Source organism: Callorhinchus milii, unplaced genomic scaffold (genome assembly GCF_018977255.1).
Source record: "Callorhinchus milii isolate IMCB2004 unplaced genomic scaffold, IMCB_Cmil_1.0 Scaffold14, whole genome shotgun sequence".
NCBI lineage: Eukaryota > Metazoa > Chordata > Chondrichthyes > Chimaeriformes > Callorhinchidae > Callorhinchus > Callorhinchus milii.
Genome location: NW_024704755.1, coordinates 7,810,360 through 7,832,525, shown reverse-complemented (window position 1 = coordinate 7,832,525; position 22,166 = coordinate 7,810,360). Strand labels below are relative to the sequence as shown.

At 38.2% G+C, this 22,166-nt stretch overlaps 1 protein-coding gene across 1 annotated transcript; it reads left to right on the top strand.

The window, feature by feature from the left end:
• The first annotated feature begins 994 nt into the window (after positions 1-994).
• uri1 (URI1 prefoldin like chaperone) lies at positions 995-21,370 on the top strand. The gene is made up of 11 exons (XM_042340488.1): positions 995-1,475; positions 6,169-6,203; positions 7,936-8,014; positions 10,036-10,171; positions 13,493-13,584; positions 14,327-14,402; positions 15,303-15,483; positions 18,282-18,564; positions 19,534-19,682; positions 19,811-20,054; positions 20,642-21,370. The coding sequence occupies exons 1-11, from the start codon at positions 1,389-1,391 to the stop codon at positions 20,834-20,836; spliced, it is 1,557 nt and encodes a 518-aa protein (XP_042196422.1). The 5' UTR covers positions 995-1,388; the 3' UTR covers positions 20,837-21,370.
• The last annotated feature ends 796 nt before the right edge of the window (positions 21,371-22,166 follow it).

The following is a 22,166-nucleotide window of genomic DNA, read 5'->3' as shown; positions in this document are numbered from 1 at the left end:
ACCCCGAGAGTCACCCTCCCCCCCCACCCCGAGAGTCACCCTCCCCCCCAAGAGTCACCCCCCCCACCCCGAGAGTCACCCCCCCCCACCCCGAGAGTCAGCCTCCCCCCCCCCACCCCCCCCTCTAGCCGAGTGTCACCGTCAGCACAACATCCGCCTCCCTCCTCTCACGCTCAACCTAAAGCATCTTTTTTTTAAAAACAATATGTCCAGTTGTCCTGACCTCTTCCCCCCCCCCCCCAGTCATCAATTCTTTGCTCTTCTGGTCCAGAAAAATGTCATGGGTATCTCTGTCTCATCCTGGAATTTGCTCTTTGCAACTCTAAACCGATTAAACAGGAGGTGATGGTGGGAGGAGGAGGAGGAGGGGTTGATCCTGTTATTTCCAATTGTGATCTCTCATTTATTGACCCCCCACCACCCAACTCTGCTCTCGTGCAGCACTCTTTCTGAAGACACGATCCCTACACGAAGGGTAATATATATATATATATATATGTATGCATATAAAAATAAATGCGAGAGTTGTTGTATTTTTAAATATTTTCATGTTTAACCTCTATATATATAAAGAAAACTTGAGGCTGTGATGGGAGAAGGCTGGGAAATGGGAAGATTCTGGCAGGAGGCGATCGGAAAGGGCTGTCAAAAAAAAACAGGGGCTCTCGAAGTGCAACGCTAACGGGTGTTGTGCTGACGGTGATTCTCCGGGTGGGGGGGGGGGGGGGAGGCTGACCCTCGGGGTGGGGGAGTGAGGCTGACTCTCGGGGTGGGGGGGGGGGAGGCTGACTCTCGGGGTGGGGGGGGGTGACTCTCGGGGTGGGGGGGGTGAGGCTGACTCTCGGTGGGGGTGGGGGTGTGGAGGCTGTCCGCCCCATGTGCTGTGGCTGAGGCCGGAGCTGCCGCTTGTTGTGGTGCCGGTGTTGCCGTCCCAGAATGCTCGGCGACAGCGACGCGCACAGACACAGACGCGCGCGCACACACAGAGAGAGAGAGCAAAGATGGCGCGGAGCTGTTGGCGGTGCCGAGGAGCGAGCGGAGCTGAGCTTCGATTCTAAACCGTTCGGGGCCGAAGCAGGAATAATGCGAGTGTGAAATGTGTTCCGCCCCGACCGCCTGGATGACAACGTCAACTGCTCCCTCTGTGCGTACGAGGAGTGAGGAGCTCCGGGGCTGCAGTGAGAAACACCTCCATAAACATTTCTTTAGGACTCGCAGTTGTTGAGGTGTTTTTTTTTCGTCGTCGTCCCCCCTCACCACCCCCACCCCCTCTCCTCCTCCTCCTCCTCCCCAGGGGGAAAGTTGTGGAAAAACAAGTCAGTCGGTCGAGACAGACAGACAGACAGACAGACAAACACACACGCACTGCACCCGCCGCTCGCGAGGAGATGGCGGACTCGCAGAAGCGGCCCCGCGCCGGCCAAGCGCTTCTTCGCTCGCACCAAGTGGCCCGACTCGGGGAGGAGCACCGCAAGGTAAAGGCGAGTCCGAGTCACCACGGGGTCGAGGCCGAGCGTTTGAAGGCAGGGCTGAGCCGTTGGGACGCGCGACCTCAGTTCAAACGCTTTCCCGCGAGGAAGCCCCCGCGAACCAGTTCTAATTAATGTCTCCCTTTCCTGTCGGGAACACCCCCACACCCCCCCCCACACCACACACACACCACCACCGCCACCATCCTTTACCCTCTTCACCTCCCCCCCCCTCTCCTCCCACGTTTGAGCACGTACTCCTTCCTCGCACACGAGCCCCCCCTTCCTGCCCCTTAAAATCCCTCAAAACTTTCCGCCCTCCCGCAGGAGCAAACTTCCAATGTGCAAAGAGTGGAGGTGGTTCCGACATTGGAGCTGCGGAGAAGTTGTTGTTTCCCCCCCACCCCCCAAAAAACACACACACACACACACACACACGGATTGCGATCACTCCCGTTTGCTCTTTGAACTTCCCACACCGCGGGGGCCCGTTCTTATTTAAAATCCTTCCTAGTATTTCCGTCATTAATCATTAGATAGTCATCCCCCCCCCCCACCCCACTCTCCAGCGAGTAACAGAGGACCGTCTCCCCCCCCCCCCCCACACACACACAAAATCGTTATAACATCTAAATATCTAACGTTATCAAAAAATCTGCATTAACAGTTAAATGGAATGAGTTCAACAATAGTGCAACAGAGGCCGTGTCTATTTTTGATCTTAAAAGCGGGTTAAAACAACACTTTTTAGAAATGACATGTAAGGTAAATTGTGTGGAATAGCGTGTAAACGTTTTTTTTATTAAACAAAAATACATTTTTTGACTTATCTTCAGTTATCTTTGCTTAGGTGGCTATGAAGTGTGTTAGCAATGCAATTTAAAACTTGAGGTTAAGTTCCTCTAATCTGTTATTAACATTACAGTTTCTCCTTCAATTCAATTATTGGATGTTGTTGTCAGTGGAGCACTATCGCAGTCATAATTGCACAGTTAGGAAACACATTTTTCATGAGATCCCAAATCCATTATGAGAAAGTGTGTTTTTTTAGTAATAGTTAAAACTGAAGTGAACTGGCATTCACTGGAAGTAAACTGAAGTGATTTATACTGTAATTAGATCCCTCGGAAATTGATGCTATGGTCAGAAATTATATAATTTGTAGCTTTATTTACTGATACTGATATCGAAAAACCTGGATCAGCAACAAACACACACACTCTCCCAGTTGGTTGGAAAATTGTCAATTCATAATCTGATATACTTTCCTTTCAGCGACCTGCAGTACGGATTAGTACCAACTTCAAATGTCGACTGGATAAAAAACACTGGTTTTATCTGACCACCTTGTTTCTTGTAGTTGAGAGTTGCTATGAATGGAAAACAATATTAAACCAAGGGATTGGGAGATATTGAATTCTATGTCGGTTTTCTATAAGTGGGGTTTACAGTAGCAAACACAACATTGTTAAAGAATATCAAACATTGTGCATTGGCGCTCCCCAGAGGCTAATGGTGGAACTTTAATCATAGAAATACTAAATTGAAATCTTCAGATTAAAATCGTATTTGATTCTGAAGCAAAAAAGCTCAACAAAATTCTGGTTTCAGCCTAATGTTCCAATTTACTTTATTTGTTTGTTTAGATTTTAGTGACAAAGAGCTCTCCCCCTTTCCCCAAATAATCTAGAGAAATTGCAATAGTCCTGTTCAGATCCAGTGTTAATATGCAATCAGACTGAGCAAATGATACTGTTGGACTAATCTGAAGATGTTTGGATTGCCACTTCATCATAGCAAGAAAGGGAGAACAGACGAGCAGTTTCTGGTTGTTCTTATGCTTCTTTCAGTGCCTGTTGAGATGGAGGTATTGGCAGAAATATGGGACGGATGACTTGTCTGCCAACTTGACTGGAAAAGGGAAGAAATCATAAAATCCATTCAGAAACAAATCTAGGTTTGATAAAAGATTTCCATTCATGCAACTATTTCAGAACAATGCGAAATTGACTAAAAATCACACATGCAAGCACAGTAATTTGAAGATGAAAAGGTTATTCTGTTCCATACAAACTTGTTTATGGACAAAGTTACATAATTTCCAAATTTGTGTTATTCATGGGAATGGACAGCACCAAAGAAGATCACTATGGCCCCTCTGGCTAGTTTCAAAACAAAACATTTTTAATTATTTGAAAAATTATCGGTTGGATACTTATGGAAAATTTGAAAATGGTCATGTTATAGTTTAGGCCTTTACACATACAATATATTTAAACCAATGACTATGTTTTCTTTTGGGAATATTTAGTTAAAAAAAACTATCTATTAATAGTGTTTTATTTAGATAAGTCAACAACAAAATGACATTTATAGAGCGCCTTTCACGTCGGGAGGATGTCCCAAGGCGCTGGACAGTCAGGGGTCAGGCCCCGAGCATGGGGGAGGGATGAGGTAGGGGTGAAGAAAGGCAGAGAGGTGGGAAGGCAACTGAAGGCACGATCGAAGAGGAGGGTCTTGAGACCGGCCTTGAAGGAGGCAAGGGAGGAAGCGAGGCGAAGGGACTGGGATGGAGTTCCAGAGTGGGGGCAGGGAGACTGAAAGCCCGTCCATCGATGGTAGGGCAGGTCGGGTGGGAGGCATGGAGCAGGCCGGAGCCCGCTGAATGGAGGGAGCAGGCAGGTTGGTAGAGAGTCAGCAGGTCAGAGTGAGGATGAGGATCTTGAATTCGAGCCTCTGAAGGATGGGGAGCCAGTGGAGTCGGGCGAGGGTGGGAGTGATGTGGTCACAGAGCCTGATGCGCGAGAGTACATGATCTGCAAAGTTTTGGATGATCTGCAGCTTGTGAAGGGAAGAGTTGGGAAGACCGATGAGGAGGGAGTTTCCATAATTGAGCCTTGATGTGACGAATGCGTGGATAAGGGTTTCGGCAGTCTGAGGGGTGAGGCAATGATGAGTCTGGCAATGTTGCGGAGGTGGTGGGTGGTAGGCAGTACCGATCATGGCGCGGATGTGGGGGAGAGGACAGTTCAGGGTCAAACAAGACACCCAGGTTCCTGACTGGCTTAGTGAGGTTGAGTGTGCAGCCGTGGAGGCTGATGCCGCCGGCGTCTGTGCGGAGGCGCTGGTGTGAGCCAAGCAGGAGGGCCTCGGTCTTGCAGGCTTGACGTTCAGCTGGAGAAAGTTGTCCCTTGTCCAGGACTTGATGCTGGACAGGCAATCTGTCAGGACGCCAGTAGTCCTGGAGTTGAGAATGGAGGCAGAGAGATAAAGTTGGGTATCATCCGCATACATGTGGAAATTTACCCTGTGTCTGTGGATGATGTCACCAAGGGGGAGCATGTAGAGGGTGAAGAGGAGGGGACTGAGGACAGCCCTGAGGAACGCCGCACGAGACACAGTTCGGGGCAGGAGGAGAGCCGTTTGCTGAGACGAAGTGGAGGCGGTGTGAAATGTAGGACCTGAACCAGACAAGGACAGAGTATTGGAGGTTAAGGTGGGAGTAGAGGAGGTGGAGGAGGATTGAATAGTCCACAGTGTCAAAAGTGACGGAGTGGACAAGGAGGCAGAGGGAGCCCTGGTCACACGTGGTCAGGATGTCATTTGTGACCTTGACCAGAGACCTTGACCAAGTCAAATGACAATCAGGAATATTATGTACTTATCCTACCAAATTGCAAGCATATATCTTTGGTTTCCTCAACAAAGATTTACAACAATAGTGTGTAGGAATGATTTCAACGATCTTGCTTAAGGTATTTATGTTGGTAAATATTCATTGCTTTGAAAAGAATTGCAGTTGGTTTCAGTAATTTCCAGCTAAGGCTGAACAATATAGTATTAAATCTTTTCTGATTCATACATAAACCTATCTGTTTTTGTCTATTTCAAGATTCCTCTATATTCAAATATTCCGAGCAACGCTATTATGTAACGCAATAAATTATGTAATTATTTTGTTTTCAACTACTTTTATTGGTTTGTCCTCTGAATCTGCAATCTTCTGTAAGACCACATTTATTAATAAATAGGTCATAGTGAGAATTTATTTTTCATCCAAAAATGACCTTTCATTTGTGTTTGAAGTCCGATATATGTTTAGCCCTATATGATGATTCAAGAGAGAAAGTGCAATTTCCTTAATATATGGGCATTTCCGTGCATTTCCATGCATATATAGAACTCTCTGGTTTACATATTTTTAAAGTATGATAATTGGCTTCTGCATGCATCAGACACCTGGTTGATCCCCAAAACTTGAAGATTTCCGAATATATTTTGGATTACAAAATGTTTGTATTTTAATATTTTCCATGACCGATTTATAAAATGCAATATAAAGAAAAACATGTTATTTTGGTAAAGGAAATGATAGATTCTGTGAATACAGATGTTTATATCTATAGATTGAACGAGGATTTAGTAGGTTCCCATTCTCCCCTTTTATAAATCAAGTGAAGGATGCAAACAGAGGTTAAAAGGGGATTTTAATGTGGACTTTTTCTTTGCCTTCCAAGTATGATACAGTGTTTTATGTCACCAAGCAAAATTTGTTCCATATAAAAGTAACTTTGTTTCCAAATGCCTTTGTTATTCTGATAAATTTACTTCACAATTGTTTTGTATGTTGCACTCATGTTTACAGTACTTGGAATTCTCGACATTGCTTTTCATGAGCAGTTGTCTATTTTAATAACAGGTAGTCTCAAGCTGCAACGAAAAAATTCAGCACTGGTAAGTCCAAATGTTCCAGTAAATCTGCCTATCCTAAATATTAGAATTAATAATGTTTTTAAGGTTCAGCAGCAACATTTTGGTAACATTTATCTGTTGTGTAAATTGTATGATATCACTTATCCAATAAAAAGAAGTGAATAACTAATCTAAGTCAACAGTGATTTTGAAAAACAAATCTTGCGTAAATTGGTCACTGTACCAAATTGTTACTCTATCAAATTCTATTTCCTGTCAGTTTATTGAAGAAAAAATGATTAGTTCTATTTGATAATTAGTAATGCAGGCTTTATGGTAAACAAATGATTTGCCTTCAACTGAAAAATAATTATCAAGCTAGATCTAGTGTGACCCGTTGTTGAGTACATTTATTTTCCATCTTACCAATGTGCTCTAGCAACAGGCTGAAACGAGAGGCATTAGTTGTCTGTGTCCCGCTTTGCACAGTAACCATCTTTTGGGGCTCAGAAATAGCACAAAATAGCATGAATTTGTTGGTCTAAACTCATTTTACCGAGGACTTCAAGCAAGTGGGGCTGAAGGGAGTAATTGCTGATGACTGATTTCTTGTTTTGAGAATAGTAAAGCCAGCAAAACCATTTGTGTTCAGAAAAAAAGGTGTTTAATCTTGTGTCTCTTTTCATTACTTTTTTAAAAAACACAAAAATGAACATAAGTGTTTATATCAATGTTCCACAAGTTGCAGTTTCAAATTTGATTTGGGGCAGTGGTTTAGTGGGAAAAGGGGAAAATCAGCCGGTGTCCATGTCCCAGTTCCTAGTTATGGATGGATATCAGGTGAGGATAAGATATATCTCAATTATAGAGTCCTCAGTCCTGAATAATCAAGCCTGCTTCATGCTATTTCACAAATAAAGAATGGCCATATTGCAAACATCATCCCCAAAGCATCTTTGTTTGGTGAATTGATGAAAGCATAATTTGTGGAATAACCCCCCCCCTTAATAAAATGAAATTATTGCTCAAATCATAATTATATTGTAGGCCCTTATTGCTGCAAAGCAAGTACAGGAGCCTGGATTACAATCAAACCTTTCCCTTCCGTTATAAGTTTTTTTTCGACTGAAATTTCATAATCATTGTTTATTTCCCTATATACATCCATCATTTAATATGTGGCAGGAAAAATATCATCTCTTCCACTTAACAGATAACCGCCTGCAACCTATGATGTTTTTTTTGGTATCGCTTCCTTTGTTCCCAGATTGCAGTCAGTTGTGTGAGGCCAGTATCATCACTGTCAACCATAAATTAAAAACTAATTTTTATGAATTGATTTTTGACAGTGATAGTAAGTTGAAATTGTAATTTGATTAATTTCTAAAATGCAATCTGTTTGATTGCTAGAGTGCTCTTGTAAATTCTTTAATGGAATTTTATTGTTTTTTGCTTTTCTGAGTGGCAGAGCATTCGGTAGATGTTTATCCCATCATAACAGTGTTGACTAAGTTAGAATAGTTGCCTAGACTCTCAAGGTTCTGTGAAGGTAGTATGAGTATATATTTAAGTATATAGTTACATTCTATAAAGCAGATGAACCAACACATTAGTTCGTTGGGTCTTATCATTGAATGGCAAGTGTTGAGTGTTTCTTGAAAGCAAATAATACAGAGATTACATTGTTAAAATTATTTATTTGTATGCATTTTGTGAAATGTTTGAACAATTAAAAATAAAATCGCCAACATTTAACTAACTGTTCACCGCTTAGGAATAAGGTGCAGAGTGACTATGAAGCACTTCAAGAAAGACTAAAGACTTTGCCTGACAAACTGTCCTATGATGTTATGGTGAGTATGAATTTTGTCATTTTTTTTATTTCTTCCCCTCCTCCCATTGGTAGATTTGAGAAATTATACAATACGAGTTTCCTGCAGCTTATGACGTTGTGTTGAAGAGGCTTGAGTGTTTCTATGTGCAAATATTTTACCTACCTTTCCTAAAGGATGACATGCTGGCAGTTTGGTTCCACAGGTTCCCTCTGGTGCTTTGCCTAAATGGCCTTTCTTTATGTGAGTAAGTTACACTCCAGGGAATTATCAATTACGTGCCCTTGTAATTGCATGCATAATAGGTGTAGGTGCATAATATTGCAGAATATGGCCAAACTACCTTATATTTCCTTCATCACAGTTGCTCACAAGCAATCTGAAAAGCTTAGAATCGTCTACATGATACTCCAAATTGAATGAGAAATCAGCAATACTTTTATCCCTGATTGAAGCCATAATTCGGTTGACTCATGCCTCATTGGTTACTGAGATGAACTTCTTTTGTTCAGAGACAATAATGGCTTCATCTTTAGATCAAGAAGAAATGCCTTTTTTTCTGAAAACTCTGAAGAATATTAGGGTTACCTCTCCAGGAATGTGTGCTAGCTAATCTATTAGTTTTGCGGATATGGTCAGACTTTCCTTAACAGCTTTTAGGTTTCTGGGAACTGAGTATATAGATTACACAGTGTCTTACAAACTCCCACCATGAATTTTATCTTGGAGGATGTCTGATTCATAGCTTTTGGCGAACATATTGATGGAGCTATGACAAAGTCAAAATACAGACAGTGGCTCATTCGTTTTAATATATTGGCACTGTTGAGTAGGCTCCAACTAGCTCTAATATTTCCAATAAAAGCACATTTCTCTCCCACCTTATTTTGCAGGATCAGGAAAGTATTAGTGTCATTCATCCTTTTAAGTGAATGTCATTTTTTATTAGTTATTTTTAAGCATTTAATTTTGAACTGTTTCACACAGTGTAGAATTCTGTGCAAATGTTTTTAATTGCATTTATTTGGTTATTAACAATTTAAATATAATGTCACTTTCTAGCTGCCAACTTCTGTCTTAATTTTTATTGACATGACACTTTTGGATATTAAACTAAAACACTTGATGGTATTTTGGTTTCATTAGTTTAACTGAGGTTGGTTTCAGATGTTCAGAGGGGTTAAAAAGTTACCATTGAAACTGAAACTCATTTAATTAGATCACAATCAACTCCTATCTCTAAGAAAACTGCCAGGACTGAAAATATGCTATGACATTGTTTATTTATATATTCATTTGTTTAACAAAAACATTGGTAACCCCACAAATGAAATTTGGAACGGACAAAAAAAAGTTCAAAGAAACAATGACCTTTGTAATGGAGATAAAATAGAGAAAAACAGGAATGGTTGTTTCAGTGTGGATGGAGTCCAGGCTTGAGGGAAGAATCACCCATAAGATGACAAGCATTTGTATTCTGAATATGAGGATGAAAGTGGTTAGGTGTCAGCTGGTTTAGTTGGTAGCATTTTGAGTTGGAAAGTAGTGGGTTTAAGCCTTTCATTGCACTATAAGATGTCCTCCTGACGTGAAAGGCGCTCTTTAAATATATATTGTTTTGGGAGTTATTAAACTGAGGTTCCATTCATGTTTTCAAATAGACATTAAATATTCCACGGCTTTGTTTGAAAAGACAGGGGAGGTTTTCCTGTTGTCCTGGCCAACAATCATCTGGGTAAATTAGTTATTCACCTCACCGGTTATAGTGTTTGCCTACAAAAATATACTCAACAGTAAATTCTTATGAAGCAATTTGAGACATTTCAACCTAGGTACTAAAAAGGTTTGTTTTTTCTACCTGGCCAGATATGGGAGGGGTAGATATATTAACCAAAATGGGACTCTTTTAAGCAGATTATTACTGTAATTAAGTATTCATATTGCAGCCTAGTAAAAAAAATGTGCATTTTTTCAAAATGTAATTAAATGTATACAGAGCATAGAATTCCTGATGTAAATGTTTTAATTTGTTTTTATGATAGGTGCCATTTGGTCCACTTGCATTTATGCCTGGACAGCTAGTGCATACAAATGAAGTCACTGTGTTACTGGGTGACAACTGGTTTGCAAAGTGTTCTGCAAAGCAAGCTTCCGATCTGGTAGAGCACAGGAAAAAGCGTAAGTTAGTCCTGTATACCTACGTCCCTTTTCAGCTTGAATTTAATGTGTATTAAAAATAATTATTTTTCTAAATGTATTTTTAAATTGTCTTTTTTATATAAGCTGTGCAATTATCTATTTTTACCTTGTTTCACATTGTCTGCACATCACTGTAGATCAAAAATTGGAGCAAAAAAAATCATGGGTGTGATCTCGTTTCAGACTTCGTCAAGGGATTCTTTCCATTTCTCACCTGACATTCACCAGTTTATTTTTATATGCCATCTGTGATGAAGGTTTTGTTATTGTACCAAGTGCTATCATAAAATCAGTTACTTGATTACCTCAATGAATTGATTGAATTAATGTGGGCAAAAACTTGCTGTCCCTCAGTTTATAGACAATGATTGCTTAAATGTTTTGACCAGTGTTTGTTTTGTAAAATATGGCAACAATAGTAATTGTATTTGATTAAATATAACTTTCATATTCATTATCTGGAGAAGTGAAGTGCTTGTAGTTTCACACTTTGCACAGAGAATGGTTTTGTTCAGTCTGTTGACAAATAATTGATTTCATTGATGAGTTGTTTTGGAACAATGCTTGAGACATGTTTCGCTCATGGAAAACTGAGCTGAGCACATTAAAAGAAAACTGTTTTTCGAGGAAACTGCTGTGAATCTGTGCATAGGGAATAAATCCACATTGAGCTGCTTTAAAAGTAAATAATGCAACTGAGTGGAAGCTTAACATTTGTATTGACATTATTTAATTCTGACACCAGTGCCTGTCCTAAATTGAAAATTTGCTTCATGGTTGTTTAGGACCTTGCTTGTGTAAGGTGCTGATGAGTCATCCATAACTCCGCAGCTCGTGTACTCTCACGCGCCAGGCTCCGTGACCCCATCACTCCCACCCTCGTCCGACTCCACTGGCTCCCCATCCCCCAGAGGATCGAGTTCAAGATCCTCGTCCTCACCTTTAAGGCCATCTGTGGCCTTACCCCCTCCTACCTCTCTGACCTGCTTACTCCCTACCAACCTACCTGCTCCCTTCATTCAGCGGGCTTCGGCCTGCTCCACATCTCCCACCCGACCTGCCCTACCATCGGTGGCCGGGCTTTCAGCCAATCTGCCCCCACACTCTGGAACTCCATCCCATGGTCCCTTTGCCTCGCTTCCTCCCTTGCCTCCTTCAAGGCCAGCCTCAAAACCCTTCTCTTCGACCGTGCCTTTGGTCGCCTTCCCACCTCTTTGCCTTCCCTCACCCCTATACCACCCCTCCCCCATGCTCGGGCCCCGACACCTGACTGTCCAGTGCTTTGGAGTGTCCTCCCGACGTGAAAAGCGCTCTATAAATGTCATTTTGTTGTTGTTGTTGTTGAGATTGCTTGCGAAAGCAGTCACTACACTAACCTATCCTATGAAGTATCCCGACGACTTGACTGAAATCATCTAATTAATTGCAGATCAGAATTGCATCTGCAACATTACTGGTCTGCATGAACCAAATTCTCACTGGATGAATTATTGAGCTATTGGAAGAGCTTACTTTACATAGAATTACATAGAACATTACAGCACAGAAACGGGCTAGTCGGCCCAACTAGTGCACGCTCTATTTATACTTGTATCTTTTAAATGGGATTTGTTTAGTCCATTGTCTTTGTGTAATGTTTGTTCACTTTCAGATTCACTTTAATATAGTGTATCATGTCAGTGATTTGGCTGGCTGCTTAACATTTATTAAAGTTATTGAAAAATGCTGCACCTTAACCTCTCACCTAAATTGTGCTTTAGATCCAGACATAATTATTCATATTATCTTTCTGAGTTAAGCAAAAACATTCCATAACCTTAACCTTTTTGCCGACCTCCAGCATTTAACAACCACAGACATGGTTTTATATTATTATTTGACCATGCTTGGTTGAAATCTGTCAAACAGTTCTTGAGTTATTAGGCTGTCTAAGTCTGACCTTTCCAGAATCAAAGATATATGGCTTCAGGGCTTAGCCTTGCTATGGCAACCATACCAATTTGCTGCTGTGTAAAATGCCTAATTGTTGCAGAAATTTGATCTAGATCAAACTTCAAGGCTTTATAATTTTATGAATTGTTTACACCATCATTTCCCTTTGTTTATGCAGTCATTTTAATGCATGCATTTTCAATTTCCTGCTTGTTAATGAAATCTTATTTTCCTTTAGTGCACTAGGAGTTTCTTCTCTGGGGGTGAAAAGTGGGAATTAGATTCTCCCCTGTTTAAATAACATAACCTTTATTATCCTGTTACATACTTTGATTACCATTCCTATATTAGGTTTTCTTGCTAATTATACTATGGGTATTACAGATATTACAATGAGCAATGATGTATAGCAGGTAGACCATAATTTTGATGAATGAATTTAAGAAATGCAATATCATCCACCAAAATGTATTTTTGCTTCTAAATCATCCTTCATTCTCTATTCAAAAATCATCCCTCATTCTCTATTCTCCATACATTAGGTGTAATAATCCCAAGATGCTGGCAAGGTTTTCAGGAAGCTTAAAAGGCACATTGCTTCATCTCATTATATGTCTACCTTCTCATTCTCTGCATAATGTATGGATATTTGTTATCAGTATCATTTTCTCATTGTCGAGATGTATTGCATTTACATAGCTCCCATGAACAACCAATTTTCATAGTACCTGTATTTGATCTTGGGTCATTTTGAATGTTGTGAGTTCTTGTATGAGAATTAGTAAGTTCCGTTTCAGTTGTGCTGTTTTGCAGGAGTAGTGTTTCAAATAGTCCAGTTTTATATTCCTCTTCTGAAAGCAAGGGTATAGTTTCACAAGTAATTCTTCAGATGTAAGACTGGGTAGGCACTTCTGGCAAGGTGTTTAAGCCTTCTCATGGATGACTTAGACCACCTCAGACCCCCTGTAACATTGAAGTGCCAAATAAGAACATCAACTATTTGAAAACATGTGGGTATAAAGTTGTTCATTGAATAATATCCTTCTTTTATCCTCCCTCCCATCATCTGAAATTATAGTTTGTGATGCTCTGCCTTTTAAGAGGCAGTGATCTCATATTAGATTAATAAAGTGTGTGTAATAAAAAATCCCTGTGAGAATGTAGAATTAGTAGGATGTGGGTCTACAACTTAGGTGTCATTCGTTTTGCTTGGGTAACATTTCTCATAAATCACTGTTGCTTGTCTCTTCAGGATTACCTTATTTTAAATTTGCTATACATTTAAACTATTAATTTTCTCTTAGTTAATGTAATATGTATATTTTGATGGATTTCTTTATATTGCTAAATCAATGTTGTTCCTTTTAGATGTGCAAAAAGCACTAGATGATTTGCAGAAAGTAGTGAAGAACTTTGAATCTAGGGTCAAGTTCACTGAAGATCTCCAGAATGTGGCTGATGTATGTGGTAATTTTCATGTGCAGTTATTACAATTTTATTAGGCTCAGCTAACATAGATTTACTGTTAAAGCTGAAAGACCTTTTGTGATTCTTGCTCCCTTACGTTCTGTTTGGTGTGGTGGAAAATATTCACAAATGGGACAGATTGATTTGAAACTAGTACTTGGCACTTTTAGGAATGCTGTAGTTTATTGTCCTTTTATTTTTCAAGGATCTTATGTTGAAGCTTTAATATAATCAAAATAAGTGCAAACATTGCACTACAAATGAATTTACTTGAAGGTTAATGGGACATTTTTTTAATGTAGTTTTATTATTTGTCCATAATTATCTTCCATATCTTATGATCTGGTGTTTAGAAAGTTTTAAAACTATGCTTGTTTTCTACATATATTCCTGTCTAGTCTTCATTTTTTTTCTTTTTTCTTCCATTTAATCAGAGAGCCTGCAACCTTTTCTTGTAATTGCTGAGTACAATATGTCATGAGCTCCCCTGTAAAGGTGACTCCAGCATTATGGAGGTGGATGATGATGATAATAATAATCTTTATATTTGATATAGTCGTCAAGACTATATATTTGATTATGTCGTCAAGACGTCTCAAGGCACTTCACAGGATATACTGTAAGGTAGCTTGACTGTATATTTTGTGGGTGACATTTTGTGGATGGTTATCAAACTGCTGCCAAAGAAACTGACTTATTTAAAACTTATTAAATACTATTTATTTTCAAATATAGGAAAGGAAAGATATTGTAGAAATACATGAGGAAATTCAGAATGAAGATCTCAAACATGAAGACCCAAGTTCAGCAGGTATTGAAAATCTGTTTTCTGTTCTGTTTATTTTAAACTGCATAAACCCATATCTATTGAAAGAGATATGTAGTTCTCATATTAATTTTTAAATTTAATTTTAAAATAAAAACAATTATTATCAATTTGAACTCTGAACCACAACTAAGGTGACAAGTCCCCCAAGAGGGAGGGAAGGTAATGCATATCCTGATTTTATATTTTATGTTCAGGTTGAGTTTTGCTTATTAATTGCTTTAATCTCGTGCTTGCAATCACATGGCTGAAGATAATTAGGATCGATGACTATTTTGTATTGAATAGTGTAGCCATCTCAACATTAAAGTGCATTTTAGTGTTTTGGGGCCTTTATTAAAGCATTTATTTTTGTATTAGACCCTAAATTCACATTGAAAGTATTGGAAGTTCTTCAGACTTCGGATTTTGAAGGAAATAAAGACCATTCAGTCAATAATTTAACAATGTTTCCAGTTCGAAATATATATCTTTTCAGTGTTGCATAAAATGATTCTTTTTATTATTATTTCGGCTATAAATAACTGCAATTATAAATAATAATTATACTCTCCCCAAAACCAAATACTTTAAACTAGCAATCTGTAACCTATTTTGAACAATTGGTCAGACAAAATTACTTCTTCCTTCTTGTGTGTTTATTTCCCCCCCACATAATTCAGTTTTTAAAAGATCATTTGAACTCTGATTTCAAAGAGTTAAGAGTTAACATTTTAGGTTTGAAAATTGCTGAAGCATTTATCATGTCTAAAATGAACTGTTTGCTCATTGTTACAGTGAGAAAACATTATTTTCCAAATTGGAAACGAAAAAGATTAAGTATTTGACATGTTGAAAAATTGAATTATAATCGACCCGTTGTGTTTTTAAAATTTGACATTCCAGGAAAATGCAGAAAGGCTCATAAGCCAACAGCAAACCTTATGCCCAAAGATATTTTTGTAGCAGAACTGGAAGACAGTAGAGATGATTGCAAGTCAAAAACAACTGTGCTTACTGAAGGGGAATTGTGGGCCAGGCTGGATGAACTGGAAAGACAGGAGAAGATTCAGGATGAAATTGATAGGTAAATGTCAATGGTTGAAATACTATCACACAAACAGTAAGGTCTTTTGAATTAACTAACTTTTTTTCTACAATTGATCTAAACTTCAATGATAGACATACCATTCAAGGCTATCTCTACGATGACTGCTGTATGCTTCCCTATCTATGAATTAATCTCATTGAGCACTGTCAGGCCACATGTTAGTGCGCTAAATTTCTGCCTATTGAGTGAAATAAAGATGAGGTAATTTCAGTGTTTTTTAAAAAATTGTCATCATTTCATTTTATTAAATGTTACAACTGTATATGCCAGCTTCTGAACTTAATCCTCCTCCCACCGCTCCTCAAATTCCTTGTCATTGTAGGTCAATCTCCCAGGGCTTTTGGTATATATTTAAGTTCTCCTGGGACACTGATGAAAATGCCTTGTACAAAGGAGGTATTGTGGAAGTGTTTAAGTTGTGAAAGCTTTTTGTACTTATGAAGGTAAGGAATATCTGTCCGAGAGAATGAACACTTTTCTACCTTCTGCAGCCAGGGACAGTGTAACTCTTTCACAATAATTACAGAAACTTCTATTATTTCACACTAGGTTGGATTTGAATTGAGACCCCAAGGAAGAATTCACTGCACATCCAGTTTTCCCCATTGAGTTTCTTTTTTAGTCTGCTTGAGCTTGTTTTATCATAGTTGTGAAGGACTTGAAATGGTCCCTATTGGTTCTATAAGTTTGGATCCAAGTAGTTTCATTAACTGATTTTAGCAGCAGTGCTTTTAAAAGCCACTGTTTGGAATAAAGTTAGGAAAATCACATGCTTAGGTAATATAATGTGAGTGGGTTTAGGTTTTGAGTTCCACTAAAACAGGCGTATTCCAAAGGACCCACAGTAAATATAATTTCTCTTCCCTTCAGCAATTGAGTCTCCCATACCATGCACTAAATGCTCTGAGGCTTTTGCCACTAAGAGGTGTATGAGGTTTGATCTCCTCAAAGTGAAATCCTGAGTCACTCTGTATATTGGTAACTCAGTGAGTAGGGAATTGTGGACATCAATTCATGGATCGGTAATTGAAGAAATGCTCAACTTTTTCAAAGTTGTATTTTTAAAAGTGTCGAAACCAACTGCACATTTGAGTTCAATGCATTATAATTTGATATGTATATATTGAATAGCATGTAACATTCCAGAGAAATTGCAATACCACTAAAGCCATCACACGATACAGCTATTCTTCAGCAGATGAATATCGGATTTGTTGTGCTGTCACTGCCATCAACCACAATTCACTACCCCAAGGGCCACCAGTAAAGAAACTTGCTTTTTTTTAAAAAAAGGCATACACTATACTAAGTAACATACTAAGGGATGAATTAAAGGTTTTAATCATATCAATGGGTTCAGATTTCAGATCACAAATCACTTGAGCTTTTGCTGTTGTGGTTTATGAAGTCATCTGAATGCCTTGATTGAATTACAGCCTTTTAACTGACATTTATCTGTTGGTCTATGTTTACTGTAGGTATACGTTTACAAGACTTTGTAATCAAAGTAGAACCAACTTGTCAAATCTTTATTACTTTCTGACATTTTCCATCCCATCCCTCCAAAATAATTTTGAGCTGGCAATGTCAAATTGTCAATTAAGGTATTTTCAAAGCTTGAATGAGATTTCAGTTCTGATTTCATTTTCAAATCCATATAATTTATGCGGAAGCCAATGTAAACTCAAATTTTCCCTGTATAGCTGATCAGTCAGTAATTATTGATCAAAAAATATACAATTTGAGTACATATTTATTCATATGCAAGTTTACATCTGTTTTCCTATTGAGGTACCCTACTGCTTAATTCGTCAAATGCAAATGTTAACAACTATGTTTAATTAGCTGCTACCGAAATTTCCACAAGATTGAAAGATCAGATATTACAATTAAAATTACTTTTCTACATATTTTTTAAATGTACTGTAGATCAACTTGAATATTTTGAAAAATGTGAATTGCCCGTTCCTGCTTGGTTTGGGCTTTGAATTGAAATTGCCAATAAAATTGCTCCACAACATGGAATAATTTCCGGATAATTCAAAATAACCACAATGAATAGAGATAAAACAATTGCACACAAGCTCCTGTTGGATACATTAACTGAAACTTGTATTAAATTTATTGTATTTAAATTTTTTTATTTAAATAGAAACTTGTATTGTATTTAAGTTTATACATTAACTTGTATTAGCTTGATACAGAAAACAAAGAGCATACAGTGTTTAATATTGCAGTTTAAAAAAAGCCAGTGAACAGGTTGAATAGCACTTCATGCTTATAATGCACATTACTGTATTGTTGATGCTGACATTGCTATAAAAATGTACAATTTGTTTGTGCATCTATTGTATTCACAATGAAGACAAAAAGAAGTTGGAATTTTTGGTTTCTTCCCAATTTTGATTTGAAATGGGCACATTTTCACTCTAGTTTGTAAAGTGGAAAACAAATTGTTTCCCTTTAGTTGATAACAGGTCTTTTGCTGATTAGTCTAGACTGCTATAGATTGAAGGCCAGAAACTTTGTATTATAATTATATTTATTTCAATGGCACACAAGTAAAACAGCTCCAGACTTATTGCATTGACGTCTGATTATGATGTTACTTTGAACTACTTGTACATTTGACTCTCAGAGATGGTTCAACTATACCTGGAGCCAAGGTTAACTGAATAATTCTTGTAGCTACATTCTTAGAAACGATTGGCTTGAGGGAAAACTCAACAAGACAAGCAAGTTAATAGCATTGTGATCTTTAATTTTTGAATCAGAAGGTCTGATGCAGCTGATGGAAATAATGGAGACAATAGCTCTTCTGAGGACGAACAGATGAAAATTGTAAAGCCCAAGATGGATGGTGTACGTAATATGAACAATCTTCCAATTAAACATGAAAATACTGATCAAGAAGAAACTGCAACGCTAAGTTTGCTTCCCACCCAGGATAATGGCTTAGAACACAGACTCAGTCAGGAGGCAAATGTCAATGAAGCCACTGGGGATGATGATGATGTGCCAACAATACACTTTACACATACGATGGAACCCAAAAGGGTAAGTATTTATAATTTGTCATTTTTATTTTCTCCAAATATTCTTCTCTACAAGTATTACACCCTGTTTGTACTGCTGGAATCTGGAACAGTATTACTTAACAATAAAATAACGTTGCACAGAAAGCTTGATTTTGGCACTTAATTTCAGTGGATGGGGCTGAGTAGAATTCTGTATATACATGACATTGCCATATTGGGTGCCATTAATTTAATGTTATTTAATAAAATATTTAGAAATGGTTCCTTGAGCACTACCAACAATACTGAAGGAACCATTTGCGTTCGCATTTGGATATTTATTCAGTTATTAAGAATAAATATCCACCCAATGATCTTTTGGTTCTAATTTAGGACAGGTTTTGTTTTATAGAAAAAAAGCTTTCAAGTTCATTGTTGAAAACTGTAGATTCTGATCAAAAGCTTTTTTCCATTTCCTAAATTTTGAAAATTCAGATTATACTGCTGGAATTAAATAAAAGCTGATGCCGCTTCAGTTTTTAATAACGTATGATGTTAATTCAGATTGAATCTGGATTAGTTCATATATTTATTGTTACTGTTTAACTATAATAATCTCCTTTGGTATTTTTCAGTAGTTTAATTTAGCCATGTGACCTTACTCCAGTAGTTGGGGGAAAAAAGAGCAGAAAAACTATTTTGTGCTAATGGTGCTTGTAATGTCCTAACTCCATTGATTTAAGTAATTGAATGCTGTGAGGAATTTGCTTTAAAAAATTGTAATTCAGAGTACATTTATACATTTTCCTTCCTTAATAATCGACATAGCAACTGAGATATTCAGAAATATTCCATGTACTGTTCTGAGCAAAGAGATGAAAGGTTAACATTTTACCCGGAGGTTCTGTTTGTAATAGCTTTCCACTTAATAAGCTGCAGTATGCTTTGTTGATGCTGAACACTTAGATTATTTGTTTCTCAATATGTCTTTGGAAATTGATATTTTCAGGTAAGGATAAACACAGGCAGGAACACAACCCTGAAATTCAGTGAGAAGAAGGAAGAGGCCAAACGTAAGAGGAGAAACAGCGATAGCAATGGCAATGGAAACTCAAATCCGGAACTGGCAAATATCAAATCGCCTACAGATATTTATCGGTATTTCTAGTCAGCTACCTTTTCTAAACATCGCTTTTTTTTCACAATGCTTTAAAATCAGTTAATCTAAATAAGTTATGCAGCTTCAATGATTCTCAGTTGCTGACAATTGCATTGTTTTCCTGTAGAATGTTTGTCGACGTTGTAAATGGAGAATACTTTCCTCGTAAATCTATTCTAAAGTCACGCAGCCGGGAAAACAGCGTTTGCAGTGACACAAGTGAGAGCAGCACAGCTGAGTTTGAAGATAGGCGGTGCACCTTACGATCACTGAGTTACGAGGAAGCAACATACAGCGATGCTAGCGAGTGCAGCGTTTTGGAGGAGGAAAATCTTGCAAGTAAACCTCATCCTTGTCCTGGTTTATTTGAGGTGAGGTGATTCTGACTTATTGTTTTTTTTACTTCTTTGAGAACTTGTTTACTGAGTATCTATTTGCTTGTAGCTCACAAGCTGCAACAAATATGTTTATTTGAAGAGTATGTACTGTTCCTATATCATCAACTATTAAATAATATTTGTGAACAGTGATTACCACCATGTGACAGCTATTTATCAAGATACATGAAGTATGAAATCTATTTGGTGTACAAGAGATAATATCTGGCTGGTCCTTTCTCATGAGATAGCAGCTTCTTGTTCATTGTAAAATTTCAGCTACAGACTTGCGGTTTATTGGGCATTAGTATTTTGCTCCTGTAAGTATTGTACAGTAAAAGTGCTGGTGTATAAAAATCTCACTTAAATTGTATAAATCACAAATACTAGCACTTAACTGTTTAACTACCCGGTAAAATAACACTCCACAAAACCCACTATAGTTTCCTACAAATTCTGATTCTTCTCTCAAAAAGTGCATTGTAATGTGCTATAAATAAAACATGTACAACATATTTATACCGAGTGAGAAAGCACTTAATTCTTTTGTTTTTAAATCTAATATTTCTCATTTTTAACAGGCATTTTCAGGCACTGTAGTGGAAAAGGAACTTCTCTCGCCTTCATTTATTCCACATCCTACTATTGCTCATCCCATCCTACCCACAATACCTGAGAAGAAAGTGTCTGAAGAGGACAGTGCATCTGAAACTCCACTGGAGCCTCCAAAAAGGGTTTCAAAATTCAAAGCTGCCAGGATGCAGCAGAAAATGTGAACTATCCTTTGGAACAGTCTGTTTCAAGTTTTTGTGATTGTATTAAAAATGGATGGACATGATGTCTACAAAGTCCAGATTAAGATAGACAAAAACCCATCACAAATATCTGTTTAAAAAGCATTTTACAACACAGTGCATTTAGTTGAATCTTCCTGTTAATCTTTGGTCAGTTAAGAAAAAAAATAGAAAAAACCTTGGAACTTGAATGGTTACACTATGCAGCATTTTCTAGCCATATTTAAGTTCTGATAGTTGAGCCATAAAGCACTTTTACACGAGTGCTCCTTTGTTTTCATTATAAATTGTCAAATTCAATCTCTTAAGATTAATGATTTATTGTGCAGTCTATTCAGCTTAGCTGTGTTTATTCTATTGATGTAGCACATAAATCAAAACTTTTGCTTCTTTCCATTTTCAAACTGTGAACTCATCCAGATTTGCATACATTTCTTCAACTCTTTGTAAAAATGTTCACTGGAAATTGACAAAACAGTATTGTGCATTTTTAATAAACTTTTGCATGTCAAAGCACAACTGTATACATCTATGAATAGGTATTTTCCTATATGGGTATCTTGAGTGGTTGTAGTTTGCAGTGATTTTGTATAGCACAGTAATTTGTTTTGGGTAGTTTTCTCTACTATGAGTGTCGGCCTGTCTCAGCTGGTCACACTCTTCTGAGCAAGAAGGTTGTGAGTTCAAGCCCCATTGTTGGGCTGTTGAATTCCTAGTCTATGCAGTCTTGGGGAAGTGTCCTTTGGATGATACCTTAAATGAATATTCTGTCTGCCTGTTCAGGTGGACATTAAGGATCCTATGGCCCTACTCAAAAAAGAGAAGTGAATTTCTTTAGGTTTCCTGGTGAACAATCCCCTTGATAAAATTGATCATTCATTTTCACATAAATTGGCTACTTAATTGGCTTAGAATACAGTCACTACAACAGCAACTTGCATTTATATAGCCTTCCCGCTGGATAGCGTCCCAGAGCGCTTGGCAGCAAACACTTCACAGGAAATCCTGTGACATGCTTTGAGACATTCTCCAGGCATGAAGGATGCGATATCAAATGCAATGATTAATTTTTATACCAGTCACGGCTGATTCTTTCCTCGCTGTACATCCACAATAAGTACACTTTTAATGTCTAGTGGATAGCAATTGGGATTGGAAAGTTCCCTTAACCCTCTCACTATATAGGGCAGGGGACACGGAGGCCAATTGCAGTGCCCCACTACTGCTCCAGTTGAAATTTATCAGATTTGAACCAGGAACCTTCTGGTCTTGTATGGCCCGGTGCTACACCAGGCAGTGCCTAAGGTACAGT